Here is a 25,167-nt window from a genome sequence, read left to right on the forward strand (position 1 = left end):
TTTTTTTTTTTGGTTTTTTTAAATTTTTCTTAGAATCCTTTTTATTTCTGTAAGGTAAGTGGTATCACTCTGCTTTCTTTCCTGATTTTAGTGATTTTGAGTCTTTTCTTCTTTTCTTTGTCAGTCTAGCTAAAGGTTTGTCAATTTTGTTGATCATTTCAAAGAACCAACTTTCAGTTTCATTGATTTTTCTCTGTTTTTCTATTCTCTACTTCCTTTATCCAGACTCTTTATTATTCCCTTCTGCTTGCTTTGGGTTTACTTTGCTCTTTTTTTCCTCCTAGTTTATTAAAGTGGCACCTTAGGTTATTGCTTAGAGATCTTTTTTTTTTTTTACATCTTTATTGGAGTATAATTGCTTTACAATGGTGTGTTAGTTTCTGCTTGACAACAAAGTGAATCAGTTATACATATACATATGTTCCCATATCTCTTCCCTCTTGCATCTCCCTCCCTCCCACCCTCCCTATCCCACTGTGCTATGCGGCTGCTTCCCACTACCTATCTATTTCACGTTTGGTAGTGTATATATGTCCATGTCTCTCTCTTGCTTTGTCACGGCTTACCCTTCCCCCTCCCCATATCCTCAAGTCCATTCTCTAGTAGGTCTGTGTCTTTATTCCTGTCTTACCCCTAGGTTCTTCATGACGTTTTCTTCTTCTTAAATTCCATATATATGTGTTAGCGTACGGTATTTGTCTTTCTCTTTCTGACTTACTTCACTCTGTATGACAGACTCTAGGTCTATCCACCTCATTACAAATAGCTCAATTTTGTTTCTTTTTATGGCTGAGTAATACTCCGTTGTATATATGTGTCACATCTTCTTTATCCATTCATCCAATGATGGACACTTAGGTTGTTTCCATCTCCAGTCATTGTAAATAGAGTTGCAATGAACATTTTGGTACATGACTCTTTTTGAATTATGGTTTTCTCAGGGTATATGCCCAGTAGTGGGATTGCTCGGTCATATAGTAGTTCTATTTGTAGTTTTTTAAGGAACCTCCATACTGTTCTCCACAGCGGCTGTATCAATTTACATTCCCACCAACAGTTCAAGAGGGTTCCCTTTTGTCCACACCCTCTCCAGCATTTATTGTTTCTAGATTTTTTGATGATGGCCATTCTGACTGGTGTGAGATGATACCTCATTGTAGTTTTGATTTGCATTTATGTAATGATTAATGATGTTCAGCATTCTTTCCTGTGTTTGTTGGCAGTCTGTATATCTTCTTTGGAGAAATGTCTATTTAGATCTTCTGCCCATTTTTGGATTGGGTTGTTTGTTTTTTTGTTATTAAGCTGCATGAGCTGCTTATAAAATTTGGAGATTAATCCTTTGTCAGTTGCTTCATTTGCAAATATTTTCTCCCATTCTGAGGGTTGTCTTTTGGTCTTGTTTATGGTTTCCTTTGCTGTGCAAAAGCTTTGAAGTTTCCTTAGGTCCCATTTGTTTATTTTTGTTTTTATTTCCATTTGTCTAGGAGATGGGTCAAAAAGGATCTTGCTGTGATTTATGTCATAGAGTGTTCTGCCTATGTTTTCCTCTAAGAGTTTTATAGTGTCTGGCCTTACATTTAGGTCTTAAATCCATTTTGAGCTTATTTTTGTGTATGGTGTTAGGGAGTGATCTAATCTCATACTTTTACATGTATCTGTCCAGTTTTCCCAGCACCACTTATTGAAGAGGCTGTCCTTTCTCCACTGTACATTCCTGCCTCCTTTATCAAAGATAAGGTGACCATATGTGCGTGGGTTTATCTCTGGGCTTTCTATCCTGTTCCGTTGATCTATATTTCTGTTTTTGTGCCACTACCATACTGTCTTGATTACTATAGGTTTGTAGTATAGTCTGACGTCAGGGAGCCTGATCCCTCCAGTTCCGTTTTTCTTTCTCAAGATTGCTTTGGCTATTTGCGGTCTTTTGCGTTTCCATACAAATTGTGAAATTTTTTGTTCTAGTTTTGTGAAAAATGCCAGTGGTAATTTGATGGGGATTGCATTGAATGTGTAGATTGCTTTGGGTAGTAGAGTCATTTTCACAATGTTGATTCTTCCAGTCCAAGAACATGGTATATCTCTCCATCTATTTGTATCATCTTTAATTTCTTTCGTCAGTGTCTTATAATTTTCTGCATACAGGACTTTTGTCTCCTTAGGTAGGTTTATTCCTAGATATTTTATTCTTTTTGTTGCAATGGTAAATGGGAGTGTTTTCTTGATTTCACTTTCAGATTTTTCATCATTAGTGTATAGGAATGCTAGAGATTTCTGTGCATTAATTTTGTATCCTGCTACTTTACTAAATTCATTGATTAGCTCTAGTAGTTTTCTGGTAGCATCTTTAGGATTCTCTATGTATAGTATCATGTCATCTGCAAAGAGTGACAGCTTTACTTCTTCTTTTCCAATTTGCATTCCTTTTATTTCCTTTTCTCTGATTACTGTGGCTAAAACTTCCAAAACTATGTTGAATAAGATTGCTGAGAGTGGGCAGCCTTGTCTTGTTCCTGATCTTAGTGCAAATGCTTTCAGTTTTTCACCATTGAGGACGATGTTGGCTGTGGGTTTGTCATATTGGCCTTTATTATGTTGAGGAGAGTTTCCTCTGTGCCTACTTTCTGCAGGTTTTTATCATAAATGGGTGTTGAATTTTGTCGAAAGCTTTCTCTGCATCTATTGAGATGATCATATGGTTTTTCTCCTTCAATTTGTTAATATGGTGTATCACCTTTATTGATTTGTATGTATTGAAGAATCCTTGCATTCCTGGAATAAACCCCACTTGATCGTGGTGTATGATCCTTTTAATGTGCTGTTGCATTCTGTTTGCTAGTATTTTGTTGAGGATTTTTGCATCTTTGTTCATAGGTGATATTGGCCTGTAGTTTTCTTTCTTTGTGACATCCTTGTCTGATTTTGGTATCAGGGTGATGGTGGCCTCGTATAATGAGTTTGGGAGTGTTCCTCCCTCTGCTATATTTTGGAAGATTTTGAGAAGGATAGGTGTTAGATGTTCTCTAAATGTGTGATAGAATTCGCCTGTGAAGCCATCTGGTCCTGGGCTTTTGTTTGGTGGAAGATTTTTAATCACAGTTTCAATTTCAGTGCTTGTGATTGGTCTGTTCATATTTTCTATTTCTTCCTGATTCAGTCTTGGCAGGTGTGCCTTTCTAAGAATTTGTCCATTTCTTCCAGATTGTCCGTTTTATTGGCATAGAGTTGCTTGTAGTAATCTCTCATGATCTTTTGTATTTCTGCAGTGTCAGTTATTACTTCTCCTTTTTTATTTCTAATTCTATTGATTTGAGTCTTCTCCCTTTTTTTCTTGATGAGTCTGGCTAATGGTTTATCAATTTTGTTTATCTTCCCAAAGAACCAGTTTTTAGTTTTATTGATCTTTGCTATCGTTTCCTTCTTTTATTTTTCATTTCTTTCTTTTTTCTTTTTTTTGTTTTTTTTTTTTTTGCGGTATGCGGCCTCTCACTGCTGTGGCCTCTCCCATTGCGGAGCACAGGCTCTGGACGCGCAGTCTCAGAGGCCATGGCTCACGAGCCCAGCCACTCCGCGGCATGTGGGATCTTCCCGGACCAGGGCAGGAACCCATGTCCCCTGCATCGGCAGGCAGACTCTCAACCACTGTCCCACCAGTGAAGCCCCATTTATTTCTGATCTGATTTTTATGATTTCTTTCCTTCTGCTAACTTTGGGTGTTTTTTGTTCTTCTTTCTCTAATTGCTTTAGGTGCAAGGGTAGGTTGTTTATTCGAGATGTTTCCTGTTTCTTAAGGTAGGATTGTATTGCTGTAAACTTCCCTCTTATAACTGCTTTTGCTGCATCCCATAGATTTTGGGTCGTCGTGTCTCCATTGTCATTTGTTTCTAGGTATTTTTTTATTTCCTCTTTGATTTCTTCAGTGAGCACGTCGTATTGTAGTGTATTGTTTAGCCTCCATGTGTTTGTATTTTTTACAGATCTTTTCCTGTAATTGATATCTAGTCTCATAGCGTTGTGGTCAGAAAAGATACTTGACACAATTTCAATTTTCTTAAATTTACCAAGGCTTGATTTGTGACCCAAGATATGATCTATCCTGGAGAATGTTCCATGAGCACTTGAGAAAAATGTGTATTCTGTTGTTTTTTGATGGAATGTCCTATAAATATCAGTTAAGTCCATCTTGTTTAATGTATCATTTAAAGCTTGTTTTTCCTTATTTATTTTCATTTTGGATGATCTGTCCATTGGTGAAAGTGGGATGTTAATGTCCCCTACTGTGAATGTGTTACTGTCGATTTCCCCTTTTATGGCTGTTAGTATTTGCCTTATGTATTCAGGTGATCCTATGTTGGGTGCATAAATATTTACAATTGTTATATCTTCTTCTTGGATTGATCCCTTGATCATTATGTAGTGTCCTTCTTTGTCTCTTGTAATAGTCTTTATTTTAAAGTCTATTTTGTCTGATGAGAATTGCTACTCCAGCTTTCTTTTGGTTTCCATTTGCATGGAATATCTTTTTCCATCTGCTTACTTTCAGTCTGTATGTGTCTCTAGGTCTGAAGTGGGTCTCTTGTAGACAGCAAATACATGGGTCTTGTTTTTGTATCCATTCAGTCAATCTGTGTCTTTTGGAGGGAGCATTTAGTCCATTTACATTTAAGGTAATTATCGATATGTATGTTTCTATTTACATTTTCTTAATTGTTTTGGGTTCGTTATTGTAGGTCTTTTCCTTCTCTTGTGTTTCTTGCCTAGAGATGATCCTTTAGCAGTTGTTGTAGAGCTGGTTTGGTGGTGCTGAACTCTCTCAGCTTTTGCTTATCTGTAAAGGCTTTAATTTCTCCATCAAATCTGAATGAGATCCTTGCTGGGTAGAGTAATCTTGGTTGCAGGTTTTTCTCCGTCATCACTTTAAATACGTCCTGCCACTCCCTTCTGGCTTGCAGAGTTTCTGCTGAAAGATCAGCTGTTAACCTTATGGGGATTCCCTTGTGTGTTATTTGTTGTTTTTCCCTTGCTGCTTTTAATATGTTTTCTTTGTATTTAATTTTTGATAGTTTGATTAATATGTGTCTTGGCTTATTTCTCCTTGGATTTATCCTGTATGGAACTCTCTGTGCTTCCTGGACTTGATTAACTTTTCCTTTCCCATTTTAGGGAAGTTTTCAACTATAATCTCTTCAAATATTTTCTCAGTCCCTTTCTTTTTCTCTTCTTCTTGAACCCCTATAATTCGAATGTTGGTGCATTTAATGTTGTCCCAGAAGTCTCTGAGACTGTCCTCAGTTCTTTTCATTCTTTTTTCTTTATTCTGCTCTGCAGTAGTTATTTCCACTATTTTATCTTCCAGGTTACTTATCCATTCTTCTGCCTCAGTTATTCTGCTATTGATCCCATCTAGAGTATTTTTAACTTCATTTATTGTGTTGTTCATCGTTGCTTGTTTCATCTTTAGTTCTTCTAGGTCCTTGTTAAATGTTTCTTGCATTTTGTCTATTCTATTTCCAAGATTTTGGATCATCTTTACTATCATTATTCTGAATTCTTTTTCAGGTAGACTGCCTATTTCCTCTTCATTTGTTAGGTCTGGTGGGTTTTTATCTTGCTCCTTCATCTGCTGTGTGTTTTTCTGTTTTCTCATTTTGCTTATCTTACTGTGTTTGGGGTCTCCTTTTTGCAGGCTGCAGGTTCATAGTTTCCATTGTTTTTGGTGTCTGTCCCCAGTGGCTAAGGTTGGTTCAGTGGGTTGTGTAGGCTTCCTGGTGGAGGGGACTAGTTAGTGCCTGAGTTCTGGTGGATGAGGCTGGATCTTGTCTTTCTGGTGGGCAGGTCCACGTCTGGTGGTGTGTTTTGGGATGTCTGTGGACTTATTATGATTTTGGGCAGCCTCTCTGCTAATGGGTGGGTTTGTGTTCCTGTCTTGCTAGTTTTTTGGCATAGGATGTCCAGCATTGTAGCTTGTTGGTCGTTGAGTGAAGCTGGGTGCTGGTGTTGAGATGGAGATCTCTGGGAGATTTTCGCCGTTTGATATTATGTGGAGCTGGGAGGTCTCTTGTGGACCAGTGTCCTGAAGTTGGCTCTCCCACCTCAGAGGCACAGCACTGACTTCTGGCTGCAGCACCAAGAGCCTTTCATCCACAGGGCTCAGAATAAAAGGGAGGAAAAGTAGAAAGAAAGAATTGGTCGATAAGAAAGAAAGGAAGGAAGGAAGGAGGTCGGGAGGGAGGGAGGAAGGAAGGAGGGAAGGAAGGAAAAAGAGAAAGAAAGAAGATAAAGTAAAATAAAATAATATAAAATATGAAAAAGTTATTAAAATAAAAAAATAATTAAGGATAAAAAACAAAAACGGACGGATAGAACCGTAGGACAAATGGTGGAAGCAAAGCTATACAGACAAAATCTCACAGAGAAGCATACACATACACATTCACAAAAAGAGGAAAAGGGGAAGAAATCATAAATCTTGCTCTCAAAGTCCACCTCCTCAATTTGGGATGATTCGTTGTGTATTCAGGTATTTCACAGATGCAGGGTACATCAGGTTGATTGTGGAGCTTTAATCCACTGCTCCTGAGGCTGCTGGGAGAGATTTCCCTTTCTCTTCTTTGTTCTCACAGCTCCCAGGGCCTCAGCTTTGGATTTGGCCCCGGCTCTGCGTGTAGGTCGCCGGAGGGCGTGTGTTCTTTGCTCAGACAGGACGGGGTTAAAGGAGCTGCTGATTTGGGGATTCTGGCTCAGGCCGGGGTTGGGGGGGGAGTGCGGGGCATGGAGTGCGTGGCGAGCCTGCGGCGGCAGAGGCCAGTGTGACGTTGCACCAGCCTGAGGCACGCCGTGCGTTCTCCCGGGGAAGTTGTCCCTGGATCCCGGGAACCTGGCAGTGGCGGGCTGCACAGGCTCCCCGGAAGGGGGGTGTGGATAGTGACCTGTGCTTGCACACAGGCTTCTTGGTGGCGGCAGCAGCAGCCTTAGTGTCTCATGCCTGTCTCTGCGGTCCGCGCTTTTAACCGCGGCTCGCGCCCGTCTCTGGAGCTCCTTTAAGCAGCGCTCTTAATCCCCTCTTTTGGGAGGTCTGAGGTCTTCTGCCAGCGTTCAGTAGGTGTTCTGTAGGAGTTGTTCCACGTGTAGATGTATTTCTGGTGTATCTGTGGGGAGGAAGGTGATCTCCGTGTCTTACTCTTCTGCCATCTTCCCGGAAGCACCCGCTTAGAGATCTTTTTTAGTGTAGGCATTCACAGCCCTGTTTTTGCTGTATCCTGTAAGTTTTAGTGTTGTCTTAGTTAGCTTGATCTGCCAAAACAGAATCCCATACATCAGGTGGCTTAAACAACGGAAATTAATTTTCTCACAGTCTGGGAGCTAGAAGTTTAAGATCAACGTGCCAGCATGGTCGGTTTCTGGTGAGAACTTTATTAGCTTGTAGACTGCCACCTTGCTGTGTCTTCATATGGCAGGTAGAGAGAGCAAGAGCAAGCTCTCTGGTATCTGTTATGAGGACACTAATCCCATCATGAAGGCCCTACCTCAGCCTCCTCTAAATCTAATTACCTCCTAAGGCCCCATCCCCAAATACATCCCATTAGGAGTTAAGGCTTCAACATATGAATCTTCGGGGGACACAGTTCAGTTCATAGCAGGTATGTTATATTTTTGTCTTCATTCATCGCAAAGTACTTCCGAATTTTCCTTGCGATTTCTTCTTTGACCCATTGGTTATTTAGGAGTGTGTTAATTCCACATATTTGTGAATTTTACAAATGTATTATTGACTTGTAATTTTATTCCATTGTTGTCAGAACCTACTGTTTATAATTCAGTTTTGAAATTTTCAGTTTGGAAATTTATTGAGACTTGTTTTGTGGCTGAACATATGGTCTATCCTGGATAATGTTCCACGTGCACTTGAGAAGACTGTATTCTGTTGAGTGGCGTATTCTGTAGGTGTCTGTTAGGTCTAGTTTGTTTATAGTATTCAGGTCTCTCCATCTTTGCTGGTAATCTAATTTTATCCATTATTACAAATGAGGTATTGAAGTCTCCCAGCTATTACTGAGTCATTTATTTTTCCCTTAAGTTCTGTCAATTTTTACTTCATATATTTTGGGTTTCTACTGTTAGAAGCATATATGTTTGTAATTGTTATATCTTCTTCATGGATATCAAGATTTTTTTTTGACCCTTTTTTCATTATATAATAGCATTCTTTGTCTCTAGTAACAAATACTGTCTTAAAGTCTACTTTGTCTTCTTGTGGCTTTCTAGATCCCAGAAATATGTTGGAGGTTTTGTGAGCCCCTATGGACATCTCACTCCTCATATTTTCCTTTTAAGATTTTTGTTAATCTCTATTATCCATCACCTCAGGCAGCTGCAAACTTAAACACTTGCCTGTAATTGCTTTTGACAAACGCCCCCTGGGGAAATGAATTTTGTACTTAAGCTCCCAGGCACGTCAAATACAGACATCCTTGCAACTGGGGTCTTCCAAGAAACTATTATTAGATAGGCCAGATGATGATAATTCTTTGGGAACAAGGCTTTGAAAGAGATTCAGCTCCATTCTGCTATCTCTGGTGGCTGCCAGGGAAAGTGTATTTTCATGGCTAACATATCTGGAAAGGGGGGGGTGTGTGGCACTAGGGCAAGTCAGAATGCCTCAAAGCTCACTGTTCTTTTCAAGATTTATCCATTTTTCTTAAAAAAAAAAAATGCTGGGGGCTTCCCTGGTGGCGCAGTGGTTGAGAGTCCGCCTGCCAATGCAGGGGACACGGGTTCGTGCCCCAGTCCGGGAAGATCCCACATGCCGCGGAGCGGCTGGGCCCGTGAGCCATGGCCACTGAGCCTGCGCATCCAGAGCCTGTGCTCCGCAACGGGAGAGGCCACAACAGTGAGAGGCCTGCGTACCACCAAAAAAAAAAAAAAAAAAAAAAAAATGCTGGTTTGCAGCAAGCCTTTGGCTAGTTACCAGAGTTCTAAAAAAGTAGATTCTAACATTTTTTGCCAATTTTTTCATTGCTTTTATGAAGGACAGAACTTTTGGTGGTCTTTACTCCATTATTCTTGCTGATAGAATCCAGTGCATCACTTTTGGTAAAGGTAGGCACTGAGGCAGCAGCGACCTTCCCAAATCAGTAGTGCCAAGCTGGTCCAAGACATGATTGAGTCAGGAGGAGGCAAGTAACCCTCCTCCTAAATGGAGATACAAACAGAGACCCTAAGCAGTTCTACCTCTCAAAGGAGAAGGAAGGAGGGCAGGGAACCATTTTCTTTGAGCATCTACATACTAGGTGCATCTACTATCTATTTAAGCCTCACTACAACCTTTATGATGTATAGCAAGTATTATCCTCATTTTACAAATGAGGAAACTGAAATGAAGGCGGTGAAATGCCACATGCCACAAAGCTTCAAGTGACATACCTAGGATTCAGACCTGAAAAGGCCATTCCCTTTCTACCATATTTTTATTTATTGAGTTGTCTCTGTGTGACCACTACATGTAATCATGCTTTCTCATTTAATCATCACTCAACTCTTCGAGGTTGATTTTATTACCCTCATTTTACAGAAGAGGAAACTGAGGCTGAGAGATTAGTCCTCTTGCCCAGGTTATAGTGTAAATAGGACAGAGGCAGTCCTGCTGGGCTCCTTCATCCTTACCTTCAGACAGTGTGCAGTGCTTCCTCAGTAGGCCTACGATTGTCACACCTCCTGCTCACTCGCCTCTGGGGACCAACCTATGCTATTCCCCATATAAGGAGCCCTTGTCTGGTATCTGAAGTCCTAGAGTGACCAAGGTCAAAAGAAATCCCCTTGGCTACCCATGTCGCTGTCTAGTAGAAAGAGCACTACATTAGGAATTCTGGCTTAACCACTGAATTTGGCTCTCTGAAAACTTGTGCCTCTTAGAGCCTCAGTTTTCTCATCTATAATTGGCCTTCAAAATGGGATAACCAGGGAAGAAAATATCTGCATTTTACTTTCTCTCTTCTTTTGTTAGTGTATTTTATAATGAATTATAGTTGTTCATGTATATAATTTGGGTATATACGTTCAGCTGTTTACTGATGGGTTGCCTAATCGTAGATCACTGGTCTATGAAGTGAGGGGTTTGACTGCAGTGTGTTCCAGTACCAATATTCTGTCAAATTTACCAAAAAGGCCTCTTAGGTTTCGGTTGAAAATTTGGCAATGTTAACTCTTTGGCTACTGTTAACCTTGATATCTTTGGTTATCTTTCCCTTCAAGTCTTTTCCCTGGTTGTAATTTCTTCAGCCAGAGATGCTCTCTACTTCTCTACAGTGCTGTAGTGCTTGTAGTTTTTGGAATTGAGTGCTGTGTGTCACTGGTTTCAGGAAGTGGCCTGTGGAACTGGCAGAGTAGGCAGAGTAGTTGCCATTTTTCAGCAGGCAGGATGGGGCCCCATCTTGCTTTCTTTGCAGTGAACCATAACTGGAGCAAACTGCAAAGCCCTGACTTATCTTTATGACCATGGAAATCTGGGCCAAACTATTCTCAATTCTTTTTTACCCTGAGATGCCAAACACTATGTACAACAATCTAGACCTAAGAGTCTCTGGGTTAGTAAAGATGTTTAACTCTGCAAAAGAAACTAAAGAACCCCCGGCAATACTCATCACTGCTCACTTCTTTTTATGATAAACACCTGAGATCTGTTCCTGCAGCTGAGGAGGCCCTGCCCACCTTCCCTGCCCAGGGTTCCAGATTCCTCATTGGAATGTACACACAGTGCTCTTACTTACCTTATTTATGATCCCTTTCCCCATTTTTTAAAAAATAAATACTGTTCCTCACACCATCTTGGAAAGAGTTGTAGTTATTTACTAAAGATGGTAAAATAGGGCTTCTCTGGTGGTGCAGTGGTTAAGAATCCACCTGCCAATGCAGGGTCACGGGTTCGAGCCCTGGTCTGGGAAGATCCCACATGCCACAGGGCAACTAAGCCCGTGTGCCACAACAACTGAGCCCGCATGTCACAACTACTGAAGCCGTATGCATAGAGCCCATGGTCCAGAACAAGAGAAGCCACCGCAATAAGCCCGCGCACTGCAACGAAGAGTAGCCCCTGCTCGCCGCAACTAGAGAAAGCCAGTGCGTAGCAACGAAGACCCAACACAGTCAAAAATAAAAGAAATTTTTTTGAAAAGAAAGATAAAAAAATTTTTTTCTAAAGACAAATGGTAAAATAGCTGTCATAATCACAGTCACAGTCCTCACTAGAAGGGCATCTGATAAAATTGATAGGATCAGTTCAGTTAAATGCAGTAAAACACCATTCGGTGTGCTATGAAGAAAGGAAAGATACTACCAGTTCATTGGACACACTACCAATTGTAAAATGCATCCTGATTTCAGATATTAAAATGGGAAAAAATGTCTTTGGAAAGGAAACTACCATTTTTCATAGATTCTAACTCTTAAGTGGAAGAGCAAAAACTAGAGAGACTAGGAATACCAGTGGATGGCTGAGAGTCTTACAGAGTGCAGAAATATGGGAGCCAAAGGAAAACTCCAAGATGTAGCAGCTGGCAGGGTCTGTACAGTGAATATCTTCTAAAATAAATTATTTTACCAGAATGTTGCTGGAATCAGCAACAATCCTTATTATCATTGAAGAAGTTGAAAGGGCTAGTTGCCTGTTGCCTAAAGAGACAGAATGAGTGAATACATGTTTAAATTTCTTTAATTCAAGTAGATAAGTGCCTACTATGTGTAAGGAGTTGTGGTACCTAAAATTAATGTATCTTTTTAAAATTTGTAGTTTTTAAGAATAACTTAATTTCTTCCCTAAAATTAACTAGTCACATTTTAGTAGTAAATAAACTTACTCAATTTAGTGGTAGTTCTAGCAACATCAGTTCTTGCAGAAAAATAAAAGTCACCCAACTCCTACATGTAGACATATTTTCAAAAGCAGTTGCAAAAGTCTTCCAGACTATTACTGAATTCTTATCTAATGAGCATTTTTCTCAGACATGTGGATCTTCATCTTCACAGATGACTTTTTTGAAAAAGTTTTTTGGCCGTGCCAAGCAGCATGTGGGATCCTGGGATCCTAGTTCCCTGACCAGGGATTGAACCCGTGCCCCCTGCAGTGGAAGCACAAAATCTTAACCGCTGGATCACCGGGGAAGTCCCTATATGGATGATCCATAGGTGTTTCCACAAGCTGTCCAGAAGTTAAAGAAGCATACCATTCCCTGTGGAAAAAGAAGCGATGTTCTGTAGCTTTTTGACTCTTGGCCAAAGAACCTAATTCTGTACATTACTTCTGTCTTTGCCTTGGCCATTTTCAAGCAATAATTATAGATCTGATTATTTATTGAGAAGAGTGAACTGTTCTGAAGGAGTAAAATATGGATCTGAGTGAAGGAAGTTAGCTCCTAGAGCATTTTCCAGGAATTTTCTGACTTTACCAACCTGTGACAGTTTTGATACTCAGAAACATTGATTTCACTTACTTTTCTTAGCTTACTTCCCCCCAGCCCCCCCAAGTATATAATACTCTTAAATAATGTGGTAGAAAATCTTATTTGGGTGGACTTCTTTTTTTTTTTAAGTTTTTTTTTTTTGATGTGGACCACTTTTAAAGTCTTTATTGAACTTGCTACAACACTGCCTCTGTTTTATGTTTTTTGGTGTTTTGGCTGCGAGGCATGTGGCATCCCAGCTCCCCGACCAGGGATTGAACGCGCACCCCCCTGCATTGGAAGACGAATTCTCAGCCACTGGACTGCCAGGGAAGTCCCTCGGGTGGACTTTTTTTTTTTTTTTTTTTTGAGGTACGCGGGCCTCTCACTATTGTGGCCTCCTGTTGCGGAGTACAGGCTCTGGACGCGTAGGCTTAGCGGCCATGGCTCACGGGCCCAGCCGCTCCGCAGCATGTGGGATCCTCCCGGAGCGGGGCACGAACCCGTGTCCCCTGTATCGGCAGGCAGACTCTCAACCACTGCGCCACTAGGGAAGCCCCCTTGGGTGGACTTTTGATCAGACTTTCTTTGCTTTTATTTTTAACTTCCCTAAATTATAAATGTTTATTTTGTAGGTATCATAGCTGCAAATGTTTTTGTATTTTGTTTGTGGAGAGTACCTTCTCTACAGCGGACGATGATCAGATATTTCACATCCAGTCCAGCCTCAAGTAAGTCTAACTTGTGTGATTTTATTTTGAGGTAGAGGTAAAATGGAAGAAATATGCTTTATGGTAATTGAAGTGCTATAAAAAAGATGATTTACTTGTCAATAATTGTAAGCAAAATCTGGAGGATAGGCTGTAAACTCTTGGAGGACAGGAACCTCATTTCTCTTACAGCTGTGTTAAGGCACCTAAAATGTACTTTGCACATAATAGATAATCTAAATATTTTTTAGTGATTTAAGATCTGTGATCACTACAAGTTTACTCTTTGAAGAGACTATTATATACAATTTTATTTCTTTAATTGAAATAATTTACAAATTCTTTTTTCTAACTTTTTCTATAGGACAAGTTGCTTTCATTGACCTGAGAATCTTTATTGGTTGCTTACTAAGTAGAAAATCTCTGAGATTTAAGATAGCATTTTTCAAGTGGTAAAAAGCTGTCTTAAACCATCTTATCCAATCTTTTAACTAGCTCTGGTTTGTTTCTCATGTTTATGTCATAATAATAATGAAAAAATCTAAAATGGATCATTTTTACTGGCTGTGTGTTCCACAATTACAAGACTTTTTCTTTCTCTTGTAGAGGTCCTTTGTTCTCCAATGTTGCTGTCAACGTTCAGTCATTTCTCCTTGTTTCACATGGCAGCAAATATGTACGTCTTGTGGAGCTTCTCCTCCAGCATAGTGAACATTCTCGGTCAAGAGCAGTTCATGGCAGTGTACTTATCTGCAGGTAACAAGCTTTCATCTCAGGCCCTTTCAGAGTATAAGTGTTCTCCCCTATCTGGAGAAGGGACAAAGGGAATGATTATAGCCGTATTCTATATTCCGTAAGTGCTCAGTACGTATTTGTTTCTCAGATTGTATATAGAGAAGGATACAAACTGGTGTAGTGTTTAAGCATGTCATTTTTATCTCCCTAGGCCTTGGTTTCTTCAGCTCAGGCCCATCATTTTATAGATTAGTGGTTCCCAGACTTCCGGGCTGCCTCAATCATCTGGATCTGTGTTAAATAACCTTAACGCTCATTTCCCAAGTGCGTTCAGTTTTCAGAAAACTTTCGATTAGCTATCCAATAAGATTGTCAAGAATTAGTTCATTCTTTGTTGCAAGCATATATTAGCATGGAACCACTCAAGTCATCCTGGAGGTAGCATCATTTCCTTATTTCACTAGTAAATGATAGTGCAGGATTCCCGGTTCCTAGATGCTGCTAAATTGGCAGTTAGTTGATTATATTTTACTTATCTCAAAAAAATTTTTTTTTACTTTGTTTGCAAAATGTACTTAATTCAAACCATAAAGTGTAAAAATTTATTCCTAAAATCCCTTCATTTAAAAACAGTATAGCTGGCAGATATATGTAGTGAAAAGACACTGAGCTTGGAGATGGAAGACCTAGGTTCAGATACTGTTTCTGCTTACCAGCTGTGTGATGTTGCAGAAAAGACTATATATACTCTCTGAGGATAAAACTGCTTACTCTCATGACATGGGGTTGTAGAAGGGATAAAATAAAAGCACCTACCACAAGGCCCAGAGTGGGTACTTAATCAGTGTTAATTAAATACTCACATGCATCTAGTCCTCAAAACAGAAGCTGAGCAGTATCTTTGGCCTAATAAGTTAAGTGTGTAGTTCTTTCCCCTAGCACTAATGTTGTTGTAGGTACAAAGGGTCTGTTTCAAGTGCCATTAATTCCTGCTCTATAGAAAGTTGCTTTTTAAAGTTAGCCATACTCAGTTCAGATGACATTGGTGCCAAAGGGACCTGTAAAGGATCATCTAGTCTAGATCTGCAACACATTCATTTGGCAAGCTGGGTAAAATATAGACTCCCTGGTCCCACTCCAGAGGTTCTGATTTAGTGTTTAGAGTGCAGTCCAGAGAATTCCCAGACAGTTGGTGAGCTTGGGAACTAGTCTTTCTTCATACAGTGTAGTTGAGGAAAGTGATAACTACAAGGTAAAGTGAATGACCCTCTGTTACTCAGTAAGTGGTACAGTGGGTCAGACTTTGCTTTCCCTGTAATATATCTGAAGCAACAGGCAGGATAAGTATCTATGCCTGCACCTTGTAGTGACCTGGGTAGAAACCCAACATTGTTAGTCTCTGTGGGGTGGAGGTCAGAAATGGAAGCCATTTTTATACCTCACTAAAATTACTGAAATGTGATTTATTTCTTAGGTGTTATTTCCAATTTTGTTAGTTATGTGTGTAAAGTTGCCACAGGAAGATATGGACCATCACTTGGTGCAGTAAGTATTTCTAACTAAAATTTTTTGCTTCATTTTGAAATAATTTTAGAATTACAAGAAAGTTGCAAAATCAGTACAAAGGGTTCCTATATACCCTTAACCCTACTATTAACTACAGAACCACAGTACAACTATCAATGCCAAAATATTAATATTTAAACAATACTATTAACTAATCGACATCTAATTTAGAATTTATACATTTGTAAAGCCTTATAAATTTCAGGTTATAGCTTTTAACCATTGGTCATTTATATATACTTAACTGGCACAGCGTGTATATCATGAGGAGTACTCAAAATAGTGGGTATGCAATCCCCATAAACTGGAGAGCCTAATCTAGCATTGGAAAAGTCTAAGTAATTAGAGATTTGAATCTGATACTGTGTCCTCCTCTTTCGTCAATATTTGAGTGCTATGCAGATTAGACTACTAGGCACTGTACTTACTAGAGGCTGAGGATACATCCAGTGAGTAAGATGTCAAAATTCCTGCCCTCAGTTATTTCTGGATGATTTTTAAAAATTACAATTGTGTTTTCTTTTGAGTTTAATGACAGATTTCTAGGCACATGGAAATCTTTACATAATGTTTCTTTAAAAACTACACATTCAATTTTTGCATAGTTACATACACTTAAATGTATTCAATGCACTTAAATGTATTCAAATAGAGAATTTCACATTTAAAGAAACTATAAGAAGTTTCAGTTTTGGAAAAGAATCCTTATGTAAAATAACCATTCCATAATTTGTGTGTTCCTCAGATTTGTGTCTACTTAATTTTCCCAATGAGGCCTGTATCTTGTCTTATGACCTTTATGCTTTCTTAACTTAATCCCGCCCCCCCTATTTTTTCTTCGTGGAATGCTTGTTTTCTATATAAAATTTGATGTCAATATAATTTATATATCTCAAATTCTACTCATTTGCCAACTAAGCACCTGTTTTGTGAAGGCAGTGAAGACCACTAGGATGACTCAGAAATGGTCTCTGACTTTCAAGTTTAGTTTAGTTGGGGAGAAAACATTATACACATCTAATGTACAGTGAAAGGGCTCAGTAGTCTCTAGAGGACATTGGGGGTTCTGAGGGTGGGAAGACTTTTCTCATTACTTCGGAGGATCTGGGAAGGCATTTTGATGTGCCCTCAGACAAGTGGTATTCCCATTTTACAGATAGGAAACTGAAGTTCATGAGTAGAGTGTGGCAGCATGGCATTTGGAATTAGACTGAGTTTGAATCCCAGCTCTGCCACTTACTCATGATTTCCAGGACTTATTACTTAACCTCTCTGAACCTGCTTCCCCATATAAAATGGGGGTAACAAACCTATTTCTCATTTGCAATGCAAGTGTGTTTAGAGTGCTTAGCATAGTAAGGAACACGTAGTAAGAAAAGTGGAAATGGTGGTTTCTATTCAGTCATCAAAATCCTATAGAGCCATGGCAGGATAAAATTATTAGCCCCAAATACTTTCATTCATTCTTGGTTAAAATGAAGGAAAACTAAATCACCAGGTATATGGTATTTTTAATGAGAAATCTGGAGAAAAAAATACTGTTGACAAAATTGTGATAGAAAATGTAAAGTATTGGTCTTATTGCCTTTGAAAGATGAAGATTGTTAAAGAATATTTGTCCATTAACAGTGGCACAAAGGAGCAAGAATACTGACTAGATTTTGGTAAGGGTTTTGTTTAGTTAGAGCTCTGCATATTCTGAATCTCATTTAAAAATGGAACTTCTTACTAGTTATTGGTTATTATTATATTCATTCCCTGTGCTATACAGTATGACCTTGTTGTTTATCCTATATATAATAGTTTGCCTCTGCTAATCCCCAAAGTCCCATTCCTTCCCTCCCCTACCCTGCCTTCCCCTTGGCAACCACAAGTCTGTTCTCTGTATCTGTAAGTCTGTTTTTGTTTCATAGATATGTTGATCTGTATCATATTTTAGATTCCATATATAAGTTATATCATATGATATTTGTCTTTCTCCTTCTTAGTATGGTAATTGCTAGGTCCATCCATGTTGCTGCAAATGGCATTATTTCATTCTTTTTGATGGCTGAGTAATATTCGTGTGTGTGTGTGTGTGTGTGTGTGTGTGTGTGTGTGTGTATACACACCACATTTTTATCCATTCCCCTGTTGATGGACATTTAGGTTGTTTCCATGTCTTGACTGTTGTAAATAGTGCTGTTATGAACATAGTGGTGCATGTACCTTTTCGAATTAGTTTTGTCTGGGTGTGTGCCAAAGAGTGGGATTGCTGGATCATATGGCAACTCTATTTTTAGTTTTTTGAGGAACCTCCATACTGTTTTCCATAGTGACTGCACCAATCTACATTCTCACCAACAGTATAAGAGGATTCCCTTTTCTCCACACCCTCTCCAGCATTTGTTATTTGTAGACTTTTTAATGTTGGCCTTTATGACCGGTGTGAGGTGGTACCTCATTGTAGTTTTGATTTGCATTTCTCTAATAATTAGCAATGTTGAGCATCTTTTCATGTGTCTATTGGCCATTTGTATTTCTCCTTTGAAGAAAAGTCTATTTAGGTCTTCTGCCCATTTTTCAATTGGGTTTTTTTTTTGTTGTTACTGAATTGTATGAGCCGTTTGTATATTTTGGAAATTAAGCCCTCGTCGGTCGCATCATTTGCAAATATTTTCTCCCATTCCTTAGGTTGTCTTGTCATTTTGTTTATAGTTTCCTTTGCTGTGCAAAAGCTTGTAAGTTTGATTAGGTCCCATTTGTTTATTTTTGTTTTTATTTTTGTTGCCTTGGGAGCCTGACCTAAGAAAACATTGGTACAATTTATGTTAGAGAATGTTTTACCTATGATCTCTTCTAGGAGTTTTATCGTATAATATCTTTTGTTTAAGTCTTTAAGTCATTTTGAGTTTATTTCTGTGCATGGTGTGAGGGTGTGTTCTAACTTTATTGATTTACGTGCAGCTGTCCAACTTGCCCAGCACCACTTGCTGAAGAGACTATCCTTTTCCCATGTTATATTCTTGCCTCCTTTGTTGAAGATTGACTGTAGGTGTGTGGGGTTTTTTCTGGGCTTCCTGTTTTGTTCCATTGAGCTGTATGTCTCTTTTTGTGCCAGTACTACACTGTTTTGATTTCTGTAGCTTTGTAGTACTGTCTGAAGTCTGGGAGGGTTATGCCTCCTGCTTTGTTCTTTTTCCTCAGGATTGCTTTGGCAATTCTGGGTCTTTTATGGTTGTATGTAAATTTTATGTATGTATGTCTTTTATGGTTGTATGATTTGTTCAAGTTCTGTGAAAAATGTCATGGGTAATTTGATAGGGATCGAATTAAATCTGTAGATTGTTTTGAGTAGTATTGCCATTTTAACAGTATTAATTCTTCCAATCCAAGAACATGGGATATCTTTCCATTTCTTTGAATCATCTTTAATTTCCTCTCTTAATGTTTTGTAGTTCTCAGTATGTAAGTCTTTCACCTCCTTGGTGAGGTTTATTCCTAAGTCCTTTATTTATTTTTTTATGTAATTTTAAAAGGGATTGTTTCCCTTTCTGATATTTCATTGTTATTGTAAAGAAATGCAACCAATTTCTGTATGTTAATCTTGTATCCTGCTACATTGCTGAATTCGTTTATCAGTTCTAGTAGTTTTTGTGTGGAGTCTTTAGGGTTTTCTATATATAGTATGTCATCTACATATAATGACAGTTTTACCTCTTCCCTGCCAATTTGAATACCTTTTATTTCTTGTCTGATTGCTGAGGCTAGGACTTCCATTACTATGTTGAAGAGAAGTGGTGAGAGTGGACATCCTTGTCTTGTTCCAGATTTTAGCAGGAATGCTTTCAGCTTTTCACCATTGAGTATTATATTGGCTGTGGGTTTGTCATAAATACCTTTTATTATGTTGAGATATGTTCCCTCTGTACTCATTTTTGTAAGGTTTTTTTTTTTATCACAAATGGGTGTTTAATTTTATCAAATGCTTTTTCTGCATCTATTGAGATAATAATGTGGTTTTTGTCCTTCCTTTTTTTGTGGTGGTGTAATCACATTGGTTGATTTGCATATGTTAAACCATCCTTGTGACCCTAGGATGAATCCAGTTTGGTCATGGTGTATGACCTTTTTTATGTGTTGTTGGATTCAGTTTGCTAATATTTTGTTGAGAATTTTTGTGTCTGTATTCAGCAAAGATATTGGCCTGTAATTTTCTTTTTTGGTAGTGTCTTTGTCTGGTTTTGGTATCAGGGTGGCTTTATAGCATGTCTTTGGGAGTGTTCTTTCTTCTTAAGTCTTTTGGAAGAGTTTGAGAGGGAGCAGTACAAGTTCTTCTTTGTATGTTTAGTAGAATTACCCAGTGAAGCCATCTGGTCCTGGACTTCTCTCTGCAGGGAGTTTTCTTAGTTACAGATTCTATTTCGTGTCTAGTGATCTGTTCAAGTTATCTATTTTTTCTTGATTCAGGTTAGGTGGGCTGTATGTTTCTAAAAAGTTGTCCATTTCTTCTGGATTGTCAAGTTTGTTGGCATATAATCATTCATAGTATTCTCTTATGGTTTTTTGTATTTCTGTGGTATCAGTTGTGATTTCTCCTCCTTCATATTTTATTTAGGTCTTCTTTCCTTTCTTCTTGGTGAACCTGGCCAGAGGTTTGTCAATTGTTTACCCTTTAAAAGAACCAGCTCTTGATTTTATTGGGTTTTGTCCTATTGTTTTTTTTAATCTTTGTTTTATTTCCTCTCTGATCTTTAATGTCTCCTTCCTTCTGCTGACTAGGTTTTTGTTCTTTTTCTAATTCTTTTAGGTGATGGGTTAGATTTGAGATTATTTGAGATTTTTCTTATATCTTAAAGAAGGCCTGGGGACTTCCCTGGTGGCGCAGTGGTTGAGAGTCTGCCTGCCGATACAGGGGACACGGGTTCGTGCCCTGGTCCGGGAAGATCCCACATGCTGCGGAGCGGCTGGGCCCATGAGCCATGGCCACTGAGCCTGTGTGTCCGGAGCCTGTGCTCCACAACAGGAGAGGCCACAACAGTGAGAGGCCCGTGTACTGCAAAAAAAAAAAAAAAGAAGAAGGCCTGTATTGCTATGAACTTCCCTCTAAGGACTGCTTTTACTGCATCCCATAGATTTTGTATGGTTATGTTTGTAAATAGTTTATCATAGGCTGAATTTGCTCACCAACGTTATGATAACCTGCTTGCTGTAACTTCATTGATTTAACTCATCACTGGTCTAACTTGTACATAAACTGAATTCTTGTGCTTAGGAAAGTATCTTCAGTCTCTTACAAGGTTGCAAGTGAAATAAAATGATCACTAGTGCAGATTCATTTGGAATTCCATTTTGATTTATCTATAGTGTTCTGGAGTGTTTCTCTTTGTATAACTTTTTAGTGGCTGCTCTGGGTACTACAGTCTATATATCACTTACCACAGCCTACTGGTGGTATCATTTTACCAGTTTGAGTGAAGTGAGCCTTACCTTGCTTTTTGTCCGCATACCTTCCCCAAATTATAATCATCTTAAATATTTCCTCTACATACATTTAAAATATCACTGTTGTAATTTTTGCTTCAGCCATTAAACGTAAGTTAGAAAATTCCAAGAGAGAAGGACAGTCTATTGTATTTACACTCAATTTTTACTTTTTCCATTGTTCTTTCTTTCTGATGTTCCAAGATTTCCTTCTTATATCATTTCATTGTTTAGAAAACTTCTCTTAGCCATTCCTTTAGCCACTAGCCAGTTAGGTCTGCTGGTGACAGATTCTCAATTTTTTTTTCTTTTTTCATTTTTTTTCTACCCTTCATTTCTGAAGGATATTCTCATTGGATATAAAATTCCAGGCTGACAGTTCTTTCAGCAGTTGAAAAATGTGCCACTTTTTTTGGCCTCCATAGTCTCTGAAGAGAAATTCTTTGTTGTTCAAATAGCTTTTCCCCTATAGGTAAGGTGTCATTTCTCTTACTACTTTCTAGACTTTTTCCATTGTCTTTAGTTTCAGAAGTTTGACTGTATGTCTTGTCATGGATATCTGTGTTTATCTTGTTTGTGGTTCACTTGGTTTCTTGAATCTATAGGTTTATGTCTTTTGGGAAATGTTCAGCCATTTCTTCAGATACTTTTTCAGCCTCACCCTTTTTCTTTTCTCCTTCTGGGACTCTGATGACATGATGTTAGATAGTTTGTTATTTCATGGGTCCCTGAAACTCCATTAACTTTTTTTAAAGTCTGTTTTTTCTCTGTTGTTCAGATTGGGTAATTGCTATTCTGTCTCAAGGTAACTGATTATTTTCTGTCCTTTCCATTCTGCTTGAGCCATTCAGTATTTTTATTTAGGTTATTGTATTTTTCATTCTAAAGTTTACATTGTTCTTGATATCTCCTATTTCTTTGAGCCTTTCTATTTCTTTGCTGTTTTTTACTTATTTCAAGCATGTTTGTAATTGCTTGTTGAACCACTTTTATGATGGCTGTTTTAAAATGCTTGTTAGATAATTCTAACATCTGTGTCATCTTGATGTTGGTATCTATTAATTGTCTTTTCTCATTCAAGTTGAGATTTTTCTGGTTCTTGGTATGATGAGTGGTTTTTATTTTATTTATTTATTTGGCCACGCCTCACAGCTTGCAGGATCTTAGTTCCCTGACTAGGGATCAAACCTCGGCCATGACATTGAAAGTGCCGAGTCCTAACCGCTGGACTACCAGGGAATTCCCTGACGAGTGATTTTTTAAATGAAACCTGGACATTTCAGACATTATGTTATGAGACTTTAATCTTAATTAAATCTACTGTTTAGCAGGCTGCCTCTGACAGTGCTGTGATTGCTACTGCCAGGTGAGTGAGGCAGTCCAGGTTCCCCAGTCTCCTTTGACACTGCGGGGGAAGAGCTCTTGTTGCTGCAGGGCGGGGAGTTTGGGCTCCCCAGGAGACCTTTACTGATACAGCCCTGGCTAGGAGGAGGAAGAGTGCCTTATTACTGCTGCCTGTGTGACCCCCACTGACACCACCCTGTCAGGGACAGTGGGACACCTCATTACAGTCTGTAAGGCTGGAAGTCCAGGCTCTCCACTCAGCTTTTGCTGATGGAGATGGGGCCACAGTTGTTTCTGTGGTGTTTGGCTGGAGTAAAGTGGTTATTGTCTAAAAGTTTGTGTCTTGCTAGGCTATGCTTTCTTAGTCCTTTGGCTAGAGAGAGCATTTTTTGGTACAGGTCTATTATGTCCGAGTTCATTGGTGTTTCTAGGTTGTGAGCTTCTCCAGAGCCCAGTCTGAGCAGCATGAGGCCAAAAGAAAACCCAGGGAACTCACCACTGTGTCATTCCTTGGGTCCTAAGGTTCCTAGCTGGGCTGCTTTCCTTTCTCAGTCTTTTAGAGTCATCTTATATTTGTTTTACATACAATGCCCAGGGTTTTTAGCTGTATGTAGCTTGTAGAAGCAGAAGGCCTCTTAGAGCAAATTCATTTAAAATTCATAGTGTAAAAAAAAATTTTTTTATATGATAGATACATGAAGGTTATATATTAATAAAGAAAAGTACTTAATGAAAATTGTTTACTTATGAAATAAATAAAAATATATGTGCATATTGATTACAAGTTCATAACCAGTGTACATAAACAAATTATTAGTGGAGAATAAAAGATCTTTACCTCTAATCAAAGAAGCAGACCTCTAGGGTCTACATGGGTTTGGGTTCATGAGTCCCTGAAATTATATCTAAAATATGTATGAATTTTTCTGAGGAGGAAGGGTTCATTTTTATTATATTCTTAAAAGCCTCCTACTAGGAAGGGTGAAAATAATCATGGGGTATGCCAAACATTTGTCTAAAAAGCAAGTTGCAACTTATTCAGACACATAAATATATTTAAATCTATGTAGATATAGGGCACTTTGAGAAAACTTTAGAAGGATAATGGAACTGCCTCCTATCTTTAAAATAATATGATAAGTACAATAAATTATAGTCAAACAGAAACTGACTTTATATACACTACCAAATGTAAAATAGGTAGCTAGTGGGAAGGAGCTGCGTAGCACAGGGAGATCAGCTCAGTGCTTTGTGTCCACCTAGAGGGGTGGGATAGGGAGGGTGGGAGGGAGACGCAAGAGGGAGGAGATATGGGGATGTATGTATATGTATAGTGGATTCACTTTGTTATACAGCAGAAACTAACACACCATTGTAAAGCAATTATACTCTAATAAAGATGTTAAAAAATAAATAAAAATAAAGTCAGAGGAAAAATGAAATTAAAATAAAATTTAATAACAAAAAAACTGACTTTACATAGAAATGCACAACTAATGAGAATTTTCTTTAATATTTAAATTTCTGTAATGAGTGCTTTAGATGGAGATAATAATCTATTTACCATATGATCTGGCCATTTCACTCCTAGGTGTTTACCCAAGAGAAATGAAAGAACACAAAGCATTGTACACAAATGTTCACAGCTTTTTTTGTAACAGCCAAAACTAGAAAAAACTCAAATGTCCATCAGGTGAATGAATATACATATTATGGTATAACCATACAATGGAATATTATTCACCCATGTAAGGGAATAAATTATTGATACAACCACATGGGTGAATTACAAAATAACTATACAGAGTAAAGGAAGCCAGACAACAACAAAAAGGAGTATATGCTGTATTATTCCATTAATATAAAACTCAAAGTGAATCTATCTTAACAGAAAGTAGAGAAGTTGTAGCCTAGGAATGGGAGAGGAGCAGGAGGGACGCACTGCAGAGGAGCACCGGGGAACTTTTGGGGATGATGAACTTTTGGGCCACACTCATAATCTTGAGTGTGGCCATGGTTTCATAGGTATTTATGTGTCAAAACTTTATTATAAACTTTAAACGTGCAGTTTTTTGTGTGTCACTTATACTTCAGTAAACCCAACTTGCTTTTATTTTTTATGTTTAAAGATTTGGGAGTCCTTTGTACTATTCCTGCAAACTTTTCTGTAAGATTTAAATTATTTCAAAATAGGATGTTAAAAAAACACCTAAGAGAAAAATTTCTAAAAGATGCACCTATAATTGACTCTGATTGTCCCTATAATTAAAAGGAAAGGTCCCTACTTTTTTATATTAAAAAGGCTATTTCTGGAAAATAGCATCTACCTCTCTTAATTGCCAACTGTTTAGGGTCTTCTGTGTGAAGAGTTGCTTCAGAATAAAGGATTATCTTACATTTTAGGAATTACTAAAACTTTTAAGAGTTATGAGTCCCAGGCATCCCTGAAGTCCGCAACCCTTTAATATATAGTTGCCAGTCAGCCTAAACAGGGAAACCAGCTCACGCTGCATTCCTAGGAATGGGTTGGGGAAGCTACACGGTGGAAGGACAGCATTAATATTCCTAAGGAGAACCTAAGACATGAGTTCAGGCAAGTGGACAAAGACAACCCAGGGCTTAGGCTAAAAAAATGAAAGAACAAGGAAACAAAGTCAACTACATATTAAAAGGGATAGGCTGGGTGTTGGAGATACATGTTAATTTTGCAGTGGAGGTCAGGAGTCAGAATTCTGTATTCTCTACTTAAGATCAACTGTCTGCTATTGTATATTTACCAAACTGGCTCCTATGTAAGTCTGCAATAGTAACACACGAGGTTCTTCAGAAATCCTGACTTCCCTTCACAGGGCCGTTGCTGCCTTGTGAAGACACACACACATGCACACACAGCCTCCGTAATTTGTTCACTCTTT

At 38.5% G+C, this 25,167-nt stretch overlaps 1 protein-coding gene across 4 annotated transcripts in view; it reads left to right on the forward strand.

The window, feature by feature from the left end:
* The window catches only part of PARL (presenilin associated rhomboid like), a 59,365-nt gene that overhangs the window by 23,189 nt on the left and 11,009 nt on the right, over positions 1 to 25,167 (forward strand). For all 4 annotated transcript variants that reach the window (XR_003433488.1, XM_027110656.1, XM_027110670.1 and 1 more), the window contains exons 5-7: positions 13,070 to 13,165; positions 13,751 to 13,900; positions 15,354 to 15,424. Coding sequence is in view for 3 of the 4 variants with exons in the window: in XM_027110656.1 (XP_026966457.1) it covers positions 13,070 to 13,165; positions 13,751 to 13,900; positions 15,354 to 15,424 (317 nt within the window). In the remaining variant the exon portion in view is untranslated. The remainder of the gene's footprint in view (positions 1 to 13,069; positions 13,166 to 13,750; positions 13,901 to 15,353; positions 15,425 to 25,167) is intronic.

Source organism: Aethalodelphis obliquidens, unplaced genomic scaffold, assembly GCF_003676395.1.
Source record: "Aethalodelphis obliquidens isolate GAN/ISIS:26980383/991018 unplaced genomic scaffold, ASM367639v1 scaffold1, whole genome shotgun sequence".
Lineage (NCBI taxonomy): Eukaryota > Metazoa > Chordata > Mammalia > Artiodactyla > Delphinidae > Aethalodelphis > Aethalodelphis obliquidens.